Here is a 21,698-nt window from a genome sequence, read left to right as displayed (position 1 = left end):
TAAGAAACTTGGGTGGTACCCCAAGTTTGGAGAGGTTTCTCCAGAGCAGTTCACGGTTGATGGTGTCAAAAGCTTTGCTGAGGTCGATGAATGCTACGTGAAGGTCTTTGTGCTGTTCTCGACTCTTCTCCAGCAGCTGCCTCAAGACAAAAACCATGTCTGTCGTGGATCTGGACTTCCGGAAGCCACACTGAGTTTCCGGAAGCACAGCCTCCGAGATGTGCTCGACCAATCTGCTGAGCATGATCTTGGCCAGTACTTTCCCTGCGATGGATAAGAGAGATATCCCGCGGCTTTTACCGCAGACTGCTCTGTCTCCTTTCTGCTTGAAAATTACCACGATGTTAGCATCCTTCCAGTCCTGTGGGAGGGACCCATGTTCCCAGATGTTTTGGATCAGGAAATGGAGACGGCGTGTGAGGATGTATCCTCCGTGTTTGAAAACCTCTGCAGGGATTCCATCGGGTCCAGCGCATTTGTTGTTCTTCAGCCCTGCAATGGCTTGCCGGAGTTCAGGTGCATGGTTGGGGGCAGGTCTGGCAGATTATCCAGGATATGTGGATCAGCAGGGTTGGTGTGGTTGAAGAGACTCTCAAAATAATTTGCCCAACGTGCAAGAATCTCGTGGCGGTTCTTAAAAAGCGTGGACCCATCAGCTGATCGAACTGGGGCGATCGCCCATTTCCTGGGGCCATACAGTGCTTTTAAGGCATCGTAAAAGCCTTGAGTGTTATTGCAGTCTGCCAGGTTCTGAATTTCTTGCGACTTTTTCAGTGCTTTTGCTTTCCCACTGAAACACAGCGTCTCCCTGACATGGCTGCATCAACATGACTGCTGTTCCTGAAACCACGCCTTCTTTCTTTGCGTGCACATTTGGGCGGTATTATGCTAATATTTCCACATAGTGAGGTAGATATGTGGGGGCGTGTTAGAACGAGCCGTTTTAGGTAGGTGTGGCTGACTCTTAACTTTTATAAAGAATATCTCTTTGGATTTGAGACTTTAGTCTTTGCAACTTTACAGATCTTCTTTTTGCACCAAGAGCTTGTAACACTCCAGAGAGAAAGGAAAACTTGAAATCGCATCATATGACCCCTTTAAAGTTTTGGAAGCTGGCCACTGTTAGAAGCAGGTTGGCATGGATTTTGACTCAAGCTTCCAGGTTGTATGACCCACTCAGGCTTCAAGCATTTCTTTAGTTCCCAAATAAATTGCCAGGGAATCAAAGGTAAAACAACATGAAGGGCTTATATTACACTTTATTGTTATTTTGCCATTGTGTCATTTTAAGATGCATGCAGACAGGTATTCATGTTCATGTATTATTAGCTGTTTCATGTCTTTTTTTTTATTACAATTTTAAGCTTTCTTACGCGGCGGTAAGGCTTTTGGTCACAGTGTCTTATTATCCCAAGGCCAAAGCCTCACAAAGATACAATGGGACTAACAGTGATTCCTACATGGACACAAGTACTAAACAAGGTAAACGTTTATGTACAGACATTCTAATACTGCTTAAGGAAGTGGACGCACTATTAACAACACTATTACATTCACCACTGACTCGAATGAGTTGCAGCTGGGCATACACAAAAAAGCACACGTAAAAAATAAACTTTTGTGTTTGAAACAAACTTCATTTACAGCATGGCAAGAGAATGTTTTGATTATTACAGCATGGGAGAAGTCCAGAAATTGTTTACATATAGCATTTTACAAAAGATTCGCTTGCTTGTATGTAAAAAACTACTCTCAAAATTTGCTCAGTCTTTAATGCCCACTAGATGACATTTTTCCATTAATGAAGGCTGGCGATGTAAAAAGATTCTCCTTTGTTGATAAAGTCCCTGCTGATACTAGTCAGTCTTGCAAAGTTCACTGTACGATGAGTCTGGAGTATGTATTATATGTACTTATTGAGCATATTTAAAAAAAAGGAAAAAAAAGTGTCATGCTACATAATTATTTGCCACATTTACTGCAGTAAGTCCAGTTATTTATATGTAAGGGACGTGTACTGATTCAGTGTGCATTTGATTTGAATAAATGTAAAATTCAATGATAACTGGATTAAGTATATTATCCAATATATTACGTTTATAAAAAAAAAGTCATAACAAACAAACATTCTGGAATGGTCGCTTGATGTTTTGGGCTTCTGTCTGGACTTCTCACTCTGGCTTTTCCATTCCTTTCTGATATTGATATAACGATTACATATTTACAAAACAAATTTGCATCTCTCCAACAATGTCCACATGTATGTAATTGTAAATAAATTAAACAAAGAGTGGCATCAAAATCAAGTGTACAAAGCCCCCCTTTCATTACGTAGAAAGGACTTGAGATGCATCGACTCCATTTTCATCTGACTATGCACACACCCAAGAGCAGACGTGGCAAATCAAAAATAATCCACACTATGCAGTAATGACACACCATATCTCTTAAGTAACGTTAGCAGACAGCAAGAGTGATGGGAGTTATTTTTGGTGAAGATAAAAGGAGAAAGGTGACTGCTGCATTCAGACATTTCCCAGTGCCCAGATTTGTGTATCTCAGCTGAAGTCCACCTCAGATCATATATACATAGGAGTCTCCTGTCCAGTTAAGAGTCTAAACATGGCAGCTGGCATAGTCTTCATGTGTATCTGTTGCAGAACAAAGAAAGATCTTTTTTTTACTAAAAAGCATTAATAGCATTAATATACTATGTATTATTCCACTAAACATCTCGGTTACGTGCATGTATGTAACCCTCGTTCCCTGAAGGAGGGAACAGACATCACGTCGATACCAACGAATTGGAGGATCTCCAATATATTATTCTACTAACATTATTTATTATATCTTTTAATATAATCTACTGTTTGAAAGATTGGGGTGAGTAGGATCTTTTAATACTTTTATTTAGCAAGGATGCAATAAATTGATCAAAAGTGACAGTAAAGACTTTCATAATGGGTAACACTTTACTATAGGGACCAATTCTATTATTAACATACTGGCTGTTTATTAGTACTTCTAAAGCACATATTCTGCGTGACCATTTTTTACACCCCTATGCCTACCCAATACCTAAACCTAACAACTACCTTACTAACTATTAATAAGCAACCAATTAGACCTCAATGTTACCAAATAAATTTGATTTAAAATAAGAACTGTTCTGTTTAAATTTATACCCATTGAAGAATCCCAAATCATGGTTTCAACAAAAGTATTAAGTAGCACAACTGCTTTCAACATTGATAATAATAAGATATGTTTTTTAAACACCAAATCGGCACATTAAAATGATTTCGGAAGGATCATGTTACGCTCAAAACTGGAGTAATGGCTAGTAAAAATTCAGCTTTGCCATTACAGGAATAAACGACATTTTAAAATAATAACTATATTCAAATAGAAAACAGATATATAAATTATAAATAATTTATAATATTACTATTTGTACTGTATTTTTTTCAAATAATGCAGCCTTGATGAGCATAATAGACTTCTTTCATAAACGTAAAAAAACAAACTTTCGAATGGTAGAATATACTGTATTATATAGGACTTACCTCGCCGACAGAATTGGAGAGAGCCTGGACGATTTTCTCATGTGCCGTGGCCACAACACTTTGGCCGTTTATCTCAATAATACGATGACCAACCCGCACGCCTCCTCTCTCTGCGATCCCTCCTCGCATTAGACTACAGATCTGAGGAGCAAAAAACAAAAGTTGGACTTAATAGTAACAAAGAGGTGTTGATACTTTATTTCAGACTTCCTGTTTCTCCATACTCACAATGCCATTCTGCACACTAAAACCCAGCTGGTATTTGAGGTCTGGTCTCTTAATGAGAACTGTGGTTACAGGAGGGCAGCTCACGATGTTTAGCTTCACCTGCACCTGATTTTTCAGGCCCTGATGGAGATATACAAAACATACATGTGATTATATTACTCAATGCGATCTCACCTGCACTGTATTATTACATGGGGATCGTAACAATAGGAGATGAAGATTGCATTGCCTTTGCAAGCACTTTATCGATTGCCCTGTGGTGGTTCAGCAGCCCTAAACCACAGACCCTTAATAACCAGCTACTCAGAATAACACAGATGGATTCATAGATTCGGCCCACCGCGCACTGTGACAGCCCAACCCCTCTGCACACCTTGATGATTCCCTGACAGGTGGCGAGAGGAAGCCCCACCAGGCTGGTGTTGTTGATTGACATGATCTGGTCACCGATGCTGAGCTTCCCAGAACGGGCGGCAGGGCCTCCATTCATCATGTTGGCCAGGATGACGGTGGGCAGAATGGAGCCCCAGCCAGACTCCACAATAACTATGCCCAGAATCTCCCCCTTCTGCTTCTCCAGCTGCAACTGTGGGAGGAGAGAGAGACAGAGAGAGTCAGAGAGAGGCATAGGCAAGGGATTGGGGTTGATTGCCAATAAAAGGCCATAAAAGAACAAAGCAATTAAGGAAACCATTTTAAATGAGACTGACAGCATGGGGGTTCAAAATAGCACAATCTTCACCTTTAGTGTACAGTATGTGTTATAGAGAACAGCCTTGGAAATGTGGTCCCTTGGCCTCAGATTAAAATATGGCAGTGACATTAGTTATTGTTCAAATAATCTAGACACTTCCATGTAAAAGTTTGGGATTAGTAAGATTTTTTAATATTTAAGTCACTTATGCTCACCACTTCATTTGTTTAATCAAAAATACAGTGAAAACAGAAATTTGTTCAAACATTATTATAACAGTTTTCTTTTTTCATATATTTAAAAATGTATTGTATTCCTGTGATGGCAAATTTTTACCAGTCACATGATCCTTCAGAAATCCTTCTAATATTCTCACAGTCTTCAGCGGGTGTGCCCAGGAGGGCCACCAGATGACTGTGTTCGGTGAGCACATGGCTTGTGTTGTGTTGTCTGTTGCCATGTGCTCTCTCCTGTCTATTGTCTTGCCCCGCCCATCTTGTTACCTCGTTATTGTTTAAGTTGCTCCACCTGTGTCTCCCTCGTTAGCCTCCTCATTTGGTTCCTATTTATTCTCCTGGTGTCTGTCATCCTGTGCTGATCCGTCATTTCTCATTGTGTGTGTTTCATGTCTGCATGTGGTGCAGCTTTCGGCCTGCCTGTCTGTTTTTCCCCCTCGGGGTGGTTTGAGTTTGTTTTTGTTTCATTTTTATTATTGTAGCGTCTGGACCAATTTTTCATTTGATTTAACAAATCAGTTATTCATTAGATTAACAAATCGTCACAGTCCCCTCACCCAATAAACTGGATGTCTGCAACGACACCAGGCCCCCCCTGGTTACCATGGCAACCCTGACACCAGATACATTTACGACCTAATGGAATGTGAGCAGGGAAAATCACTGCTGATCAGCCGTAAAACAGTGATTCTGTCCTAATGCCCTTACATATTATTGGTGGCGTTCCCTATAAAATCTTAAATGATTCCCTTTGAGCTAAATTGTTTCCCTTACAGTACATAGGAAATATATTAGTGTCCTGAGAATCTTTAGTAATTTCGATTCAAGTTCCATTTGCAAAGTACCATGCCTTCACACAAAGGGTCATAAAAACTCCCCCAGTATCTCAAAACTCCCACTTGGGACGTCAGCCTTTCTCATTTCTCCTGCACTTGAGTCCTCGCTTCATCTCCCCGCACGCACCGTGACAGAACGGATCAGCCAACATGGGGACTCAGCGGAGAATGGGCTCACACCACCTACCGGTCCGCCTCGCCACCCCTAGAGGTGGCCAAAGAGGCTGCAGCACCCCCGAAGGTGGCCGAAGAAGCTGCAGCGTCCCCAGAGGTGGCCGATGAAGCTGCAGCGCCCCCCGTGGTGGCCGAAGAGGTTGCAATGCCCCCGGAGGTGGCCGATGGAGCTGCAGCGCTCCCGGTGGTGGCCGAAGAGGTTGCAGCGCCCCCGGGGGCGGCCGATGGAGCTGCAGCGCTCCCGGTGGTGGCCGAAGAGGTTGCAGCGCCCCCGGAGGCGGCAGACGAAGCTGCAGTGCCACCCTCTCGGAAACGGAGGAGGAGGAGGAAGAAGGCTTCTTCCGTCCTTCAAGGCCGGGAGGCCTCCCTAGAGCATGGTGCCCTGCCCAAGCTCCTTGCCCTGCCGGCGCCGCCCAAGCTCCTTGCCCTGTCGGCGCCACCCAAGCTTCACGCCCTGTCGGCTCCGCCCAAGCTCAAGCTTCACGCCCTTTCGGCTCCGCCCAAGCGCAAGCTTCACGCCCTGTCAAGGCAAGGAGCTTGGGTGGCGCCGCCCAAGCTTCACGCCCTGTCGGAGCCACCCAAGCTTCACGCACTGTCGGCTCCGCCCAAGCTCAAGCTTCACGCCCTTTCAGCTCCGCCCAAGCGCAAGCTTCACGCCCTGTCGGCTCCGCTCAAGCTTCACGCCCTGTCGGCTCCGCTCAAGCTTCACACCCTGTCGGTTAAAAAGTATATAAATTGTAATTTTTTTTTTTAAATAACCAATCGTTTCACTAGATAAGACCCTTCCTCGTCTGGGATCGTGTAGAACACTTTGAAGCTGCAATTTGGACCTTCCACCCAGTGAACCCCACTGAAGTCCACTATATAGAGAAAAACCTTCATTTATTTTCGACTGAAGAAAGAAAGACATGAACATCTTGGATGACATGGAGGTGAGAAAATTATGAAGAAATTTTAATTCAGAAGTGAACTAATCCTTTAATTTCAACATCATATATAGACACCTAAAATGATCTGAGTACACAATTTTCTATTAAGTGACATCTGTGCTTTCACACTTCTGAAAAGCACCAGCCGCCACTGACTATAAACACAACACTATGTTAAATCCTTTATGTAAGCCATTATAAAAGCTACATTTTAAAGGGATGGTTAAAAATTCTGTCATCGTTTACTCACCTTCATGTTTTTTCCAACTTGTATGAGTTTCTTTCTTCTGTTTAACATAAATAAAGATATTTTGAAGAATTTAAGTAATCAAACATTTACTGTTCCCTATTTTTTATAGTATGGAGGAAAAAAATGGAAGTCAAAAGGGGACCAGCAACTGTTTGGTTACCAGCATTCTTCAAAATATCTTCTTTTGGGTTCAGCATTCTTACAGGTTTGGAAAGTGAATAAATGATGACAATTTTCATTTTTGGATACCTAAGTTCAACGGATGCTTTAGAAACTAGCTCAAAAATTGTTTTTGTTTTTTTTCATCAAACGAAAGTACTGCTGTCCGTCATCACTGTCCACTGCTTTCTAGTAGTCCCCCTTGTATTGAGCAGAAAAGCATCAGTGTGCTGGGTCAGCTGTGTTCTAACACAAAGAGAACTCTTAATAGAGAAGAAAGAGTCTGGCTGCTGACCTCTTTGCAGTTGTCAGAGTTTGAGAAGTGGATGAGGTCATCATTGTACATCTCCTGTGTGTTGATGATGTCGCTGTACTCTTTCTGGCTCAGGTCCTCTGGGTTGATTCCATTGGCTCTGAGGAATTCCTGGTAGGCCACGCTGAATGCCTGACCAATGGACTGTGCTATGAGCTGGGCCTGCACATGTTGGAGAAGAAAACCAGGTGAAACAACCGCAAAAATCAATTCATGTATACATTTGCCATTAATTATAAATTGGTTACATGCTATATATAAACAGAACTAAATCATTTCACATATCTTTAATTATGAGCCTTTTAAAGACAAAAGCAAGTCAAGTCACATTTATCTTTATGCAAAATAGATTGTTTAAAAACAGCTTCAAAGTAATACAGAAAATAGCAGTGTGAATGCTGCAAAATTCACCAGTTATGAAACCAGTTCAATTTCATCCATAAAGCAGCTCTAAATAAGACAATAGTGTCATCAGCTCAAGTAAGTTCAATGTTGATTCAGTTTATTATAATAACAGTGTTGAGTTGCAAAGTTCATCTGTCATGAAACAAATTTGATAAAGCAGCTCTAAAGAATTCAAAATTCCCATTATTCAGCCAAGTTTAGATCAGTGTTGATTTAATTTCGTTCAATAACAGTGTCAATGTTGCAAAATTCATCAGTTATGAAACGAACTCAATACAACAATTAAGCAACTTTAAAGAAGACAATAGTGTCACTATTCAGGTCAAGTCAGTTCAATATTGACTCAATTCAGTCCAATAACAGTTTTGATGTTGCAAATTTAATCAGTTCTGAAACAAATTCAAATCTGCTATAAAGCAGCTCTAAAGAAGACAATAGTGTTATTATCCAGCTCAATTCGGTCCAAGTTTTGTTCTCAACCAATAGTGTCATTGCAGTCAAATCAATAATATTTTAAGCCCCAACTGAGCAAGGCAACAATGGCAAGGAACCAAAACTCCATCAGTTGAAAAACACCTCAGGAGAAACCAAGCTCAATCAGAGGGCCAGCTCTCCTCTGGCCTAGAAGCACATTAGCGGTTCTGCATAAAAGCTTCTGTGCTTTTGGCAATAACTGAAAAACATTTATATACCGCAAATCAATGCAGCAGATGAACACTGTGTCATTTTTTCACTTCATTGATTTGATATTTTGTGAATCTGCTCACTCACAGTGTATTATTGTCCATTGATTTCTCACTCTAGAACAGATTTACGTTTTGGAACGGTTTCCATAACCACCAGCTGTCGTCTTTGAAGACACTGTGACGCTGGTGCTACAGTAGTGCTCACTGAGAAATGTGAATACACTGGCCTATTACAAGCACTGCAACCTTATTCAAATCTTAGTGAATAATCTTCCATGGAAGTAGAAATGTTGCTGGATTAAGGCTATTATATCAGACTGTCGGCACTAGAATGCTAAAGAGGCGCAGTGGAAAAAAGGTTCACTCCCTTCGCTAATGAGTGTGGCTGTTTTCTGATTTAACAGTACCCCTCAGGCGACGTGCGCACAGGTAGGGGTCATACCATTAATAATGAAACATCCCAACATGTGTGCTGGCTTTGATTTTCACTGGAAACATGGCTGCTTCAGGAATATTCAGGGAGTTGAGCATCTAAATCAGTCACAAAGAAAAAACACACCAGCAGTGATCAGACTGCCGGAGAACCGACTGATTTATATGGGCCCCAAAGGAGGAACAAAGCAAAGTTATCAAAATTTAGGATGATAACTTATATGACATGATAAATTGTGTGGCACTGCTAAGCAGATAACTGAGATGAAAAATAAAGGCTCTAGAAATGACTCATTTGTAGGCGCACACACAGACACGCACACACTCATTGGCTGAAACATCAAAGAGTGTAATTAGACAGCATGAGTGAGGAACAACTGCAATGCAGAGGAGAGTGTTGTAGAGGAGAGAAAAGTAGGTCCATTAGAACAGGATTATGTAAAGCTGCAGCCAGGGTTACTTTTGAGGCTATTCTATCAACCTCAGGTGAATCTAAACCTGAGCTTCAGCTAAATAATGGCTCGCATTCTGTGTATACACTACTGTTCAAAAGTTTGAGGTCAGTAATTTTTAAAGAAATGAATACTTGAATTCAGCAAGAATGCAGCAAATTAATCAAAACAGTAGACATTTGTAATGTAATCTAAAATAAAAAAAACTTTCTATTCATCACAGAATCCTGAAAGAAATGTATTTCAGTATCCACAAAAATATTAAGCAGCATGACTCTTTTCAGCATTAATAATAATAAGAAATGTTAGCCTGCTTGAGCACCAAATCGGCATATTAGAATGATTTCTGAAGGATCAGGTGACACTGAAAGTAGAGTAATGTCTGCTGAGAATTCAGCTTTACCATAACAGGAATAAATTACATAATTACAAAACAGTTATTATAAATTGTAATAATATTTCACAATAGTACTGTTTTTACTGTATTTTGATCAAATAAATGCAGCCTTGGTGAGCATAAGAGATATCTTTTAAAAAAAAAGTTTTACTGAAACCAAACTTTATGCAGTAGTGTATATATGCAAATTAAATGTTTGGACAATTTTACATATTAGATTAACACTTAAGATATTCAGATTGTTCCCATGTATGCTGATCACATGTACTCTGTTTTTCCTTCACCATCTATTCCAACTTACATATGAAAAATAAATTAATAAATGATCAAATAAATAAATAACTGAAAAAAGTTACAATTTAGTTCTATAAAAGAAAGTCATATTTCCGCACAATTTCTTAAGTGGGCACAATTTATTTTTGTCCAAACTTTGGACTGGTATGCGTATGGATTATAAAAAGGAAACAAAATGATTCACACTTACATCCTCGGACTCAAATACGTGGCATATCATTTTGTACTGTTTCTTGGCCTCGGGGGCTCCAGGGGTCGTCTCGATGCAGTCCTGTGAGGCGGTGCGGGGCATGCGGCGTCTTGCCATCAGAACCACAATGTTCCCGATGTCAGCAATGTATGAGATGGTACGCAAAGCGTTATCCATCATGGTCTCCTATAAAACAAACAAGAGAGTCACCACAATTACTTCTTAGCCTTCTGTGGCAACACCTTCCAACACATTACACCAGACTTAGAGTTAAGGCTGTGTTTTAAGCCCATTGAGCTTGACTTTCTTATCCAAATGGGCTTACATTATATTTTCTTAGGGACAGCCTCCAGATGCAACCTGGGGTTAAGAATGCACAGTGGGTTTCTGGAAGGCTCTTATTCATGAATCTCCTTCAGGAAGATCTGTTTCAAGCTACAAGCTTACAGCCTTGGGTTAACCCAGATCTTTAAACAGTAAAGTTACAGCCATGACCTTGAAATTGCACTCACTAAAATAACTTAGATGCTGTTCTGATTGTACTACATTCGATATTCCATGAGTCTGAATGAGCAGCACACGAAACAGCATGTACGGCATGCACTCTATTTCATATACAAACAAAAAGGTCATAAATCATCAGAGAGCTGAAAGAATTAATGATCCAGAGCACAGGAAATTCATGCAGCATTTCAATTCAATGCACACAAAGGTCATGTGTGGGATTTTCATTTTTCATTTTGCTGCAGCTCTTCTTTAAATTATAGGAGCATAATATGTGACATGTTTACTTCAAAGACCCCATGAAGCTCAATCTATCAGTACTAGGATCATTTTTATAAATAACCCTTTCTTTCAATGCATATATCTTATATACGGCTTGCAGATACGCAGAGCTGAAAAAGCTTCCTCTGCTATTCGATAATAACACCCAGGTTACATTATGAAAATACCAGTGAAAAGAACAGTGTTTGAGGTAAGGTTATGTTTTAGGCTTTTACTTTGTGTTACTGAAATGCTGCATCCGAGATGCTTTGTCATTGTCATGACACAAAGAATCTGTTTTGTTTTCAGTTGGCTGTGCACCAGAATCCACACATAGTTATTAGCTCTATTTACATGCAGCCAAGTAATCTATTACCAGCCTAGTAGTCAATGTAAAGGTGATATGGTAAAACAGAAGCAAGAAAGAAAAGATAAATCATAATTTAATATGCAAAAATATGCAATAAAAAAAACTAAACGCAAATCTTACAATGATGGCATCACTATCAGTTATATTTTGAATGCTGAATATTCTATCATTGTAACTAAGTTATTATGAAACTTCAATAGTACATTTTATTAAGTAAAGTTTGAATGGATTCTGTGTGCTAAGCAGATTGGGCTGAATTAAATCTAAAAGTTTCAGTCTTACAGGGTACTTTGAATGTCTGAGGAGTATCAATACAACCTTGAAGGCACTGTAATGAATCTGTAACAGGCAATACAGACTCACCGTGAGATGTGACAGGCAGGGTGAGGACTGGCACTGCATTGCAGCACATAATGAAATCTCTGTGCCAGCCTGCCCACTCACTGCTGTTCACTCAGAACTCATACACATAATCGCAGCAACTTTCACACAGCGATGTTACTCAGTACCAGGGTACTAAATGTACCATTAAAACAGCATGTAGCTCTTCTTACCTTATGCTTACCGTAACACTAGTGTGGAAAAGGAGGAACTGTTGACTATACAGCATGTGTAAAATGTGCAGCTGGAGATTAAGCACAAAGCCTATAACCATCATTAAGCTCTCCATCACTAGCAACTGTCTACAAGCCTGATCATATGCACATCTCTTCTCTCCACACACACACACACATTACGTGTTTTATGTCAGTTATGTAACAAAAGGTTATGTAATATATCATATCTGAGCATTCTCTTTGCATAAATATTTCCCCAATCCAAATATGAATGATCTCCTTTTCTTCAAGTATGATTTATAATTTATAATGTATACTCTAATTCTCTATGAGAATTCAGATTTAGGCCATTCTGCCTCAATAACAACAACAGTATACAGTGGGTACGGAAAGTATTCAGACCCCCTTAAATTTTTCACTCTTTGTGATATTGCAGCGTCACTTAGCAGACACTTTACAAATGAGGACAATAGAAGCAATCAAAACCAACAAAAGAGCAATAATATGTAAGTGCTATGACAAGTCTCTGTTAGCCTAATGGAGTACACATAGCAAGGATAAATAAATAAAAAGAAAACAAGTAGATAGAATAGAAAATTAATAGGGAACACTAGTGTTATAGGGTCATTTTTTAAATAAGAAGAAAACAAGTAGTTAGAATATAATGGAATAGACAGTGCAAGTGTTAGAGGGTCAAGTTTGTTAGTGTTTTTTTAATAAATAAAAAGACAGGCAGATAAAATAGAAATAGAATGCTAGTGTTAGAGAGTCAAGTGTAGATGGAAGATATGTGTTTTTAGCCGTTTCTTGAAGATGGCTTTCTGTTCGGATTGAGTTGGGCAGTTCTGTGAAAGTGATTTTGTGCCTCTTTGGGATGGCACTATAATGCGTTGTTCACTTGCATATATATAAAAGAACAGTTGAGAGCATGTATAGTATAACAAAACATATTAACATTTTTATTGACTTTATATATAAATGAAGAAAACAAGCAGCAGGGATATTAAACCACTTTGGGCATTATTTGTTTGCTTATTTGGGGCTTATTTGTTCATATCTGCTTATGCTTAACCATTAGTGCAGCTGTCAGTTAATGGCTTAATGTGCTTCTATTTCCTCTTACTTTTTTTTTCTTTTCCGATTTTATTTTAAAACCTGTATCACCAGGCAGCCGCATGAACTCACCTGGGTGTCTGCATTGAGCACTTTGATCCTTTGAGTTGAGATGAAAAGATCTACCTCCGTCAAAGTCTGAACGTCTCCCTCTGGACTCTGCTGACAAAAAAGAAAAAAAACAATAACAAAAATATGAAAAACTACCCTTGACCGCCAAGAGGTCACAATGCCATAAATCACAATGGCTCATGAGAAGACCTGAAGAAAAGGCACTACCTCTCAAACCCCTAATGAAAGCATTTTAAATGCTTATTCATAAATCATGCACTAGCATAAGCTTGTCCACATGGGAGGGCTATGCTTAACCTCTGTAAATTGCATCATTAATAGCCCAAATAGGAAACAATATGGTATGCTCAGGTGCAAAGAACATATGGATTGGAAATGTGAAACTGCATTGGTTATCGCTAGCCTGTCCAATTAATAATTGATTACTGCTGGGCAATGGTGACTAAGTGCGCCGCAAAATCAAAACATTTTTCAAAAAACTTTAAAGCCTATAACTGAGAAACCCAGTGAGGTAATCAGGCTAAGAGACAAATAATCACTGGGTATACAGCCCCCTGTGAAAAGTAGAAGACATGCAGAGGTTTGAAGTAATGAGATGATTGACACTAGAGAGCGAGTGAAAGAGAAAAAAGAGCGAGACCCATTCGGTGTAGTGAGGTGGAGTGCAGGGTGATGCAAAGACAGACGGGTAAGTAAAATGACACAGTGGCAACACTTAACCAGCTGTCAGGCTGTCTCAGAGTGCCAATCATTTACCTGTCCGTACATTTCTGCTAAGATTCTTGCTTTTGTTTTGTGTTACTGCAATAAGAAATGGAAGTACACACGGATGACTATAGCTATGTTATATACGGGGTTAACAGTGCAGTCTGTGCAAAACTTGAAATTTTGACTCCATATCTTCAAAGGTTTATGTGACTCAGTTGCAGCCTAGAAGTGGCTACTTTGCTGATAGTTAGTTAGAATTTAAGAGGCCCTCACAGATCCCAGACAGCCGGATCTAAAGCTTCAATTCACATGGTATGAACCAAAACGTATGAAAGCTGCACAGATGATGAACACAGACATGGAGTAGATGGTTAAAAAAGGCATGTTCTTCCTCTATCTCTCTCTTTTTTTTCTTTTTCTTTTTTTTACACACCGCCTTTTTCTTGATTTTGGCTGCCTTCTGTACCCTCTGGAAGACGTTCAGGACAGTACAGGGGTCGTCACACACGGGAGCAGCAAAAAGGCATGAAGGTAAAAAAAAAAACATTAAAACAGGCAAAAACATATAAACAACCAAACACAAAGTCTGCATGCCATGTACTGCATGTGTGTTCTTTGTACACAAACACAAACAAACCCAGAATGCAGCAACATCTCCCCCTGCACACATACATATGGATAGCAAATCATAAGACATGCAGATATGGCTTTAATAACTATTACTGTACATTGAAAGCCATAAAAAGAAAATAACTTATTTTATGCATTGACATTTCTCAACAGGATAGGAAAAATGCCTATTTGTATCCAATAAGATATGTTAGTCCTTTTTCAACATAAGCAGTCATTACTTTCAATAAATGCCATATTGTTATAGTTGTGCGATTTATCACGGACACTAGATTCATTGTCAGAATCTCACAACAAATGCAGCCTAAGGCCTCAGTTTATCAATCTGCCATATTATGACTGCAAGGAGAACAGCAGCTGTCATAGTGGACTGACTGGATACCGTACAATGTTTTCTACTGTACAACATTGTTAATCTCGTCAACAAAATCATACAGGAAAATTTGTAATAAAAGGGCATTTTGATTTCCTCAACGACAACACATCATGAAAATGGCAGGATATTGACAATGTACTAACAATGTTTTCCGAGGAAGAAAAATATATAAAGAATATGATTGTTTTAAATAATATTATTTAATTTAGCAGTAAAATGATATTTTCGTAGACTGGAATTAAATGGCATAATTTTAGTGTTATTTATATACAATTTATAATATAGTATTTATAAATATTTTGAATTATCTTGATCTATTTTTTTGATCTATCTCTATCTGTTATTGGCTATATACTTTTATAATTTTAATTAGTGTTTTTTAAATATTCTATTTAGGTTTTATCAAATATTTATAAAAGATTGCATAAACTGTATAATGAACATGCAATATAAACAAGAGATATATAAAAGACAGAAGGTTAGAAAGAGGAAAAATACCTCTATCTATAGACACTCATAAGAGCCCACTCATTATGAGTCTGATAGTGTCGAGTGTAGAGTATTCTGATCCCAATCAGCTCTTTCTGTCTCTCCCTCTCTCTCTACCTTCTTCCACCTGACTGGGGCATGATCCTTTGAACTGCTCTCATCTCTTTCTGGCTGAGCATCATGAGCACAACTACTCCTTTACTGTCATTTCTGCTGCCAACATGCCTCATCCTCCACTGGCAGAGGAGAGAGAGAAAAGAGGAGATAAATCAACAGCACAAGAGAGAAAGAGCTTGAAAGTCAAGGGGAAATGAGACCGTGAACATGTGGGCAATGAATGTTGCATAAATACTAAATCAATCTGGAGGCTACAGGGATACACTTCAATAAAACATTAGGCTTTTTTCCTATGTTTCTTGCCTAAAACAAAAGAAATGGCTACATCTTGCTTTCTTGGCCAGCGTGCAAAAGAATGTGCTGTAATTTTGTTGGCTTAGGTACTGCTCTTATTTTTCAGAGGAGGAGTGAGATGCTGGTGCCAGACTGAGGTATGCCCAGTGTTTCTCAACCCTTTTATTTTATGTACCTCCATCAGTATGTATCAAGTACCTCTTCATTGACACAAAAATCAGAAATGTGTTCCTTTTAACTCATACAAACTAGCATGAAATATCACATAAGTGAACTCAAACGCTAGTGAGAACTTCCAAAGTGGCAAAACACTGTGGGTTTTTAAGAATTGCATTGTGTTCAGTGTTTGCATATCCTGTGTGTTACAGTATGATCTTGATTCAATAGCATATTTTGGAAACCAGTGGTATCATTGTGTTTCTTTGGCTCAAACCATGCAAACGACAACAGTAACACTGTTTATTTTAGGCTGGTCCACTTAAAGGAATAGTTCATCCCAAAACTAAAAATGTGCTGAAAATTACTACCCTCAGGCCATCCAAAATGTATATGAATTAGTTTTTTTTTTCTTCAGAACAGATTTGGAGAAATTTAGCATTGCATCACTTGCTCACCAATGGATCCTATGCAGTGAATGGGTGCCATCAGAATGAGAGTCCAAACAGCTGATAAAATCATCACAATAATCCACACGACTTCAATCCATAAACTAATGTCTTGTGAAGTGAAAAACTATTTGTTATAAGCACATTCATAACAAAATTTTTAATTTCAAACCATTGCTTCCAGCTAAAATATGAGTCTTCTATAAATAATATTACTTCTTCCAGTTAAAAATATGTCTCATCTGAATCAGGAGAAAAATATGCACAGGTCAAGCACTGTTGACAAGCAAAAACAAACCAAAACAGTCCTAAACAAATATGTCTGTGGATTTTTATGTGAGAGGAAAATGGGGGATGGACTCATATTGTGGCCAGAAATTAGAGCAAAAAGTTCAAATGTTGTGATGCTTTTATCAGCTGTTTGGACTCTCGTTCTGATGGCACCCATTCACTGCAGAGGATCATTTGGTGAGAAAGTGATGTAATGCTACATTTCTCCAAATCCATTCTGATGAAAAAGACAAATTCATCTACATCTTAGACAGCTGAGGGTAAGTACATTTTCAGGGTTGAACATTTTTGGGTGAACTATCCCTTTAATGGTTGCACATTCAAGAGTAAACAAACAGAAAAAAACAATAGGCCCTTTTAACTGTAGGTGGAACCTAAAGCTACCATATTGAGCATCACAATTTCTCCCATTCAATTTTATGAGTGAACTGTCTCCTCCCCTCTGGGTGTGCGTACACCTGGTTGAAAATCACTGCTTTAGAAGTGAAAAACAGAAAAACACTGTCCTCAGGCTCTGTGCTGACATACTGCTCACTCAGATGTGGACAGACACATTATCATCTGCAGAGTGGAAGAGCAGATGTGTGGGTGCATGAATGTCAGAGTTGTGTGTGAGGGAGATACGGAAAGGAAGGAGGAGAAACAGAGGAAAAGAGAGAAAGGAGGGAGGATTGTGCAACTCATCTCAACTTTTAAAAATCTAGACGCATAATAATTGCAGGGATAGAGAGGATAAGGAAAGAGTGCATTGCCATGGTTTCATTTTGAATGGCTTTTAAAGGTGGCAGGCAAGAGAAATGACCTGATTGGCCCTCGGCAAAGGGAACAGAAGGTGGTCGAGAACACTAGAAGCTTGGGTGGAAGCTGAAGCTGCGTTCTGATTCAGAAGGTCTCTATACAGTGTTCACTCAGCAGGGAATATCTTTTGAAGTTCAGTTCACCAAACAAAATGTGTTCATGTGGAATGCTCTGTAGGGCCTAGGAACACAGACATCATCTGAAACTTGTAAATTATTACATTAATGACTATAAATATTACATTTATTTTATATATGTGGCTTTTAAACAATACTCAATTGGTACTAAGGGGCCCAAAGTGTGCCAAGAAAATATTCCCAACACCATTAGACCACCAGCAGCAGCCTGAACCACTGATACACAGCAGGATGGATCCATGCTTTCATGTTGTTTACAGCAAATTCTGACCGTACCATCTGAATGTCACAGCAGAAATCGAGATGAGGCAACCTTTATCCAGTTTTCTATTGTCCAATTTTGGCGTGCCCTTGTGAATTGTACACCAGAGCATTTAAAATCAGTATTCAAGTAAGAAATTTCTTTTTATTAAAGCTATAGAAGTTATTCAGTCCAGAACAGTGAGTGATTTTCTCTTTTATTTAATTGTTTTGGTCATATTAACAGCATAGACAGCAGTATAGACGCCGTTGTCATTTAACAGACAGATTAATATAAACATGATGTTTACCTTCACAGATATGTGTTTTTGTACCTGGTATATGTTTTAACTAGGGCTGCCAGTTTAACGCGTTAACTTAATTAATTAATTAATTATGAAAAAATAACACAATTAAAATATTTTAACGCAGTAAACGCACTGACCCCGCCCCCAGACTTGTAAGTCATCTTACATTTCATACAGTTGACTGTTGACAAATATGATGCAGGGCAACAACTCCATAAATGCAGTTATGCTCTAAAATTCAAAATATTGGTGCAAAAAATGCTTTATGAGTTTTTGTCTCGTATTTATATCATACAATATGACACGAGCAGCGAGAGCAGTATCACACGAGTGCTGATTTTGTCCTGAATATCACAAGTTTAAATTGATTTTGTACAACAGTTCAGTAAATTAGAAGTTGATATTGTGTTATATTTTAAACACAATATTATGTGCTTTTTGCAGAGAACATATTACCTTTAAAGCCATAGCAGAATTGTTGTGCATCTCCGAGCAACACAGCGGCGTTTAGTTTCTGAATGAATCCGCGTTTTGAACGAATCGTGTGAATCAATGATTCAAAGCCCCGTTCATAAAGAGAGCCGTTTGAGCGAATCGAATGAAAGACTTTTACCGCCACCTGTTGGTAGATTTAGCTTCTTATTTAGAGTATAATTTCATTAAAAAAAAAATACAAATAATAATAAAAATACATTAAAGGGATAGTCATCATTTACTCACCCTCATGTCGTTTCAAACCTTTCTTTTGTGTAACATAAAAGAAGGTATTTTAAAGACTGTTGGTAACAAAGCTGTTTTAGTTACCAATGACTTTCATTGTATGAACAAAAAATACTGCAATATTTCTCAAAAGATCTTATTTTATGTTCCAAAGTTTATGTTAGGACGTTGTAACCTAAATGTTTATGTGTAGTTGATTTTATGTTGAATCAAACCAAATATTTCTTTATAAAGCTGCAGTTTGTAAAGTCTACTTAATGCTTTCTAATTTAACACAAAAACAGCTTTAAATAATTTTTTGTGGGTATTTTTGCAGTCAAATTTATTTAGCGATTAATTAGATTAATTAATCGACACATGTAATTAATTAGATAAAAAATTTTAATCGACTGACAGCCCAAGTTTTAACATAAACTTGTGTGTTTTTGATCATTTAAGTGCAACAAGACATGAAAGAGAACTTAGTTTAGTACTCACATGCCACGTGACAGCCGCTTTCTGTGCACCTGCTTCGGATGTTTGTGCTCAGAAAACTGTATATCAAAAGTTTGAACTGATATGGCTTTCTGTTATCACATGTTTCAGTGTGATAGACATAATAATCAAAACCAAACAGATGTTTTTGGCAGAGATCTCTGGGGTATAAACTGCAAAGGCACAGCCCTAATCTGGAAAAGGGGATTGGGGAACAGCAGCTCATTTGCATTTAAGGAGACATGCATGAAAACAGCGTGTTTCTGCTTCCACTCAAAATAGGCATATGCAAAATGATATAATAAATAATTAGTGAGGTATTTTGAGCTGAAACTTCTCAGACAAATTTTGGGGACTTGTATTACATCTTGTAAAAAGAGGCATAATAGGTCCCCTTTAAGATCGCCCAATACCTTGTAAAGTCCACTCCACAGAACTCTACTGTCCAATTGGAACATACCCTGAAGATTTTCCTTTTAGAATCTGAGAGACACTGGGCAGACAGGTGTACAGTATGTAGCCGTGTGAGAGTGAACGACAGAGGCCTGCATTTACAGTACCTCTGTATTACACTGATACAGGTGAGTGATCCTGCCGTCCTGAGGCACATTCCCAATCCTTCATGCTGAACATCTGTCTATGTGCACCCAGCTGACAAATTGTGTGTATGCGTGTCTGTAGGTATGTGTGCTTGTCCTTGCCCCAGGTATGTGTTTCTAAATGTGGAGAAACTTTGTGGGCCTCTGTGGAGCATCTCATGTAAAATTAACTGCCAGCTGTTGACCAGGAGGACTGCAATGAAGCATCACTGCAGTTACAACAACTGTCTTTTCTTAAAATAACATACAATACAAGAGGGAACAATGTAAACTATTCTTAAAAGACTTCTGCTTTGTAAGGATAAGGATTGCAATACCTCATTTCAAAGCATTTAAAATTGATTTCTTATCTTTTTGTTCAAAATTTGATGCCTCACCACACTAATACTATGGTACCATTTTTTGGACATGTGCATGGCAAAACAATGGTATTTATTGTTCCATGGAACATGAATACTCTAATCATTCACCATCTGATACCATCAAAGTATCCACAGGACCAGACAGCCGTAATTATAAACTTCACAAATGCTCCTGTCAAGAATAAACAATCTTACTCAGCAAAAAGTTGCATATTTCCATTTCTTATATTCAGATGCACTACTCTGGAACTGCTTCTGTCCTGAAAAAGCTAAATTGAAGTATATCAAGCATGAGTGGAGCCAGGCAGTCTGAAACTGATTTGAGACACATCGTGCACAGCATATTTAATTTAGGACAGCAGCTTCTCATATGGCCTGTGTGGATTCCCATTGCTGAGTGCAGAAAGGCATAAAACATCTAATACAGGACTGACAACTCATCCATTACCTCCTGCCCCAACGGAGTGCCAACTATGGCCAATAATTAAAGCAAAAGTTCACCCAAAATGAACATTTTGTCATAATTTACTCACCCTCATGTCATTCCATACCTCTATGAGTTTTTTTCTTATGTTGAACATAAGAAAAAATATATTTTGATGAATGCTAGTAATCAAATAGTTGATGGTCCCCATTGACTTCCATAGTATTTATTTCCCTACTATAGAAGTCAACGGGGACCAACAACTGTTTGGTTCCCTTTCAGTCGGTCACTCTCAACGTCACGTCGGATGACCGACGAATTGGGATCTCGCTTAGAGAGACCAATCTACTTCGAGTGTAAACTAAATGAACCAATGCACATTGGCATGCGATTATTGCATCCAGCTGCTGCTGATCACAGCGTGAGTATAAGTAGGCAGCAGATGCAGCACATATTCAGCTTTTCGCTTCGGAGCCGAGCGGTTCTATCGTTCTGCTCCTGACCAAGTATCTACAGTAGTACAAACTACAGTCAAGCACGCTCTTCGTGGGCTCTCGTGCTGGTGGACGGCACTTCAGCGGCAGTGGTTTTCCCGTGTCGAGTGGGTTGCACACAACAGGCTGCACACAACAGGCTGCACTACCCCTGTGTAGCGAATCAGCTCATGGGAAATATGAATAATTAACCATAACTAGTTATAATTAACTATTCATATTTTAGATCCACTGTAGATATTTAGCTGACCACTCAGGGTCAACCGTCTTGTCAATTCTAAGAACGTTAATTTCCTGGTTAAAGGAAATAACTTTCTTACTGTACAATTCTATAAGTTTGTAACATAAATCTGCATGATTATTGACTCCGGTTATGAGTAAACAATGAACACGTCAAGTGTGAAACAAGTAAGGTTTTATTAACTACATAAACACTTAAACTAGTCCAACATACTACATAAACACATTAAGCCAGTCTAACATACACATACACACACACACACACACACACACA

The 21,698-nt window shown here is 38.8% G+C and overlaps 1 protein-coding gene across 4 annotated transcripts in view; it reads right to left on the bottom strand.

Moving 5' to 3' along the window:
- Positions 1-1,102: 1,102 nt before the first annotated feature.
- The window catches only part of LOC107585996 (amyloid beta A4 precursor protein-binding family A member 2-like), a 90,310-nt gene continuing 69,714 nt past the window's right edge, over positions 1,103-21,698 (bottom strand). For 2 of the 4 annotated variants that reach the window (XM_016273207.1, XM_016273211.1), the window contains exons 7-14: positions 14,260-14,295; positions 13,119-13,205; positions 10,242-10,427; positions 7,368-7,547; positions 4,168-4,380; positions 3,795-3,914; positions 3,567-3,707; positions 1,103-2,651 (exon numbers count right to left, since the gene is read on the bottom strand). In XM_016273207.1, coding sequence (XP_016128693.1) covers positions 2,580-2,651; positions 3,567-3,707; positions 3,795-3,914; positions 4,168-4,380; positions 7,368-7,547; positions 10,242-10,427; positions 13,119-13,205; positions 14,260-14,295 — 1,035 coding nt within the window. In that variant the 3' untranslated portion in view covers positions 1,103-2,579. Of the gene's footprint in view, positions 2,652-3,566; positions 3,708-3,794; positions 3,915-4,167; positions 4,381-7,367; positions 7,548-10,241; positions 10,428-13,118; positions 13,209-14,259; positions 14,296-21,698 lie in introns of all 4 variants that reach the window. The other 2 variants (XM_016273208.1, XM_016273210.1) reach the window with 2 other exon arrangements.

Source organism: Sinocyclocheilus grahami, unplaced genomic scaffold (genome assembly GCF_001515645.1).
Source record: "Sinocyclocheilus grahami isolate Dianchi unplaced genomic scaffold, SAMN03320097.WGS_v1.1 scaffold76.1, whole genome shotgun sequence".
Classification (NCBI taxonomy): domain Eukaryota; kingdom Metazoa; phylum Chordata; class Actinopteri; order Cypriniformes; family Cyprinidae; genus Sinocyclocheilus; species Sinocyclocheilus grahami.
Note: the sequence above shows the minus strand (reverse complement) of the source record. Positions and strands in the feature narration are given on the sequence as shown.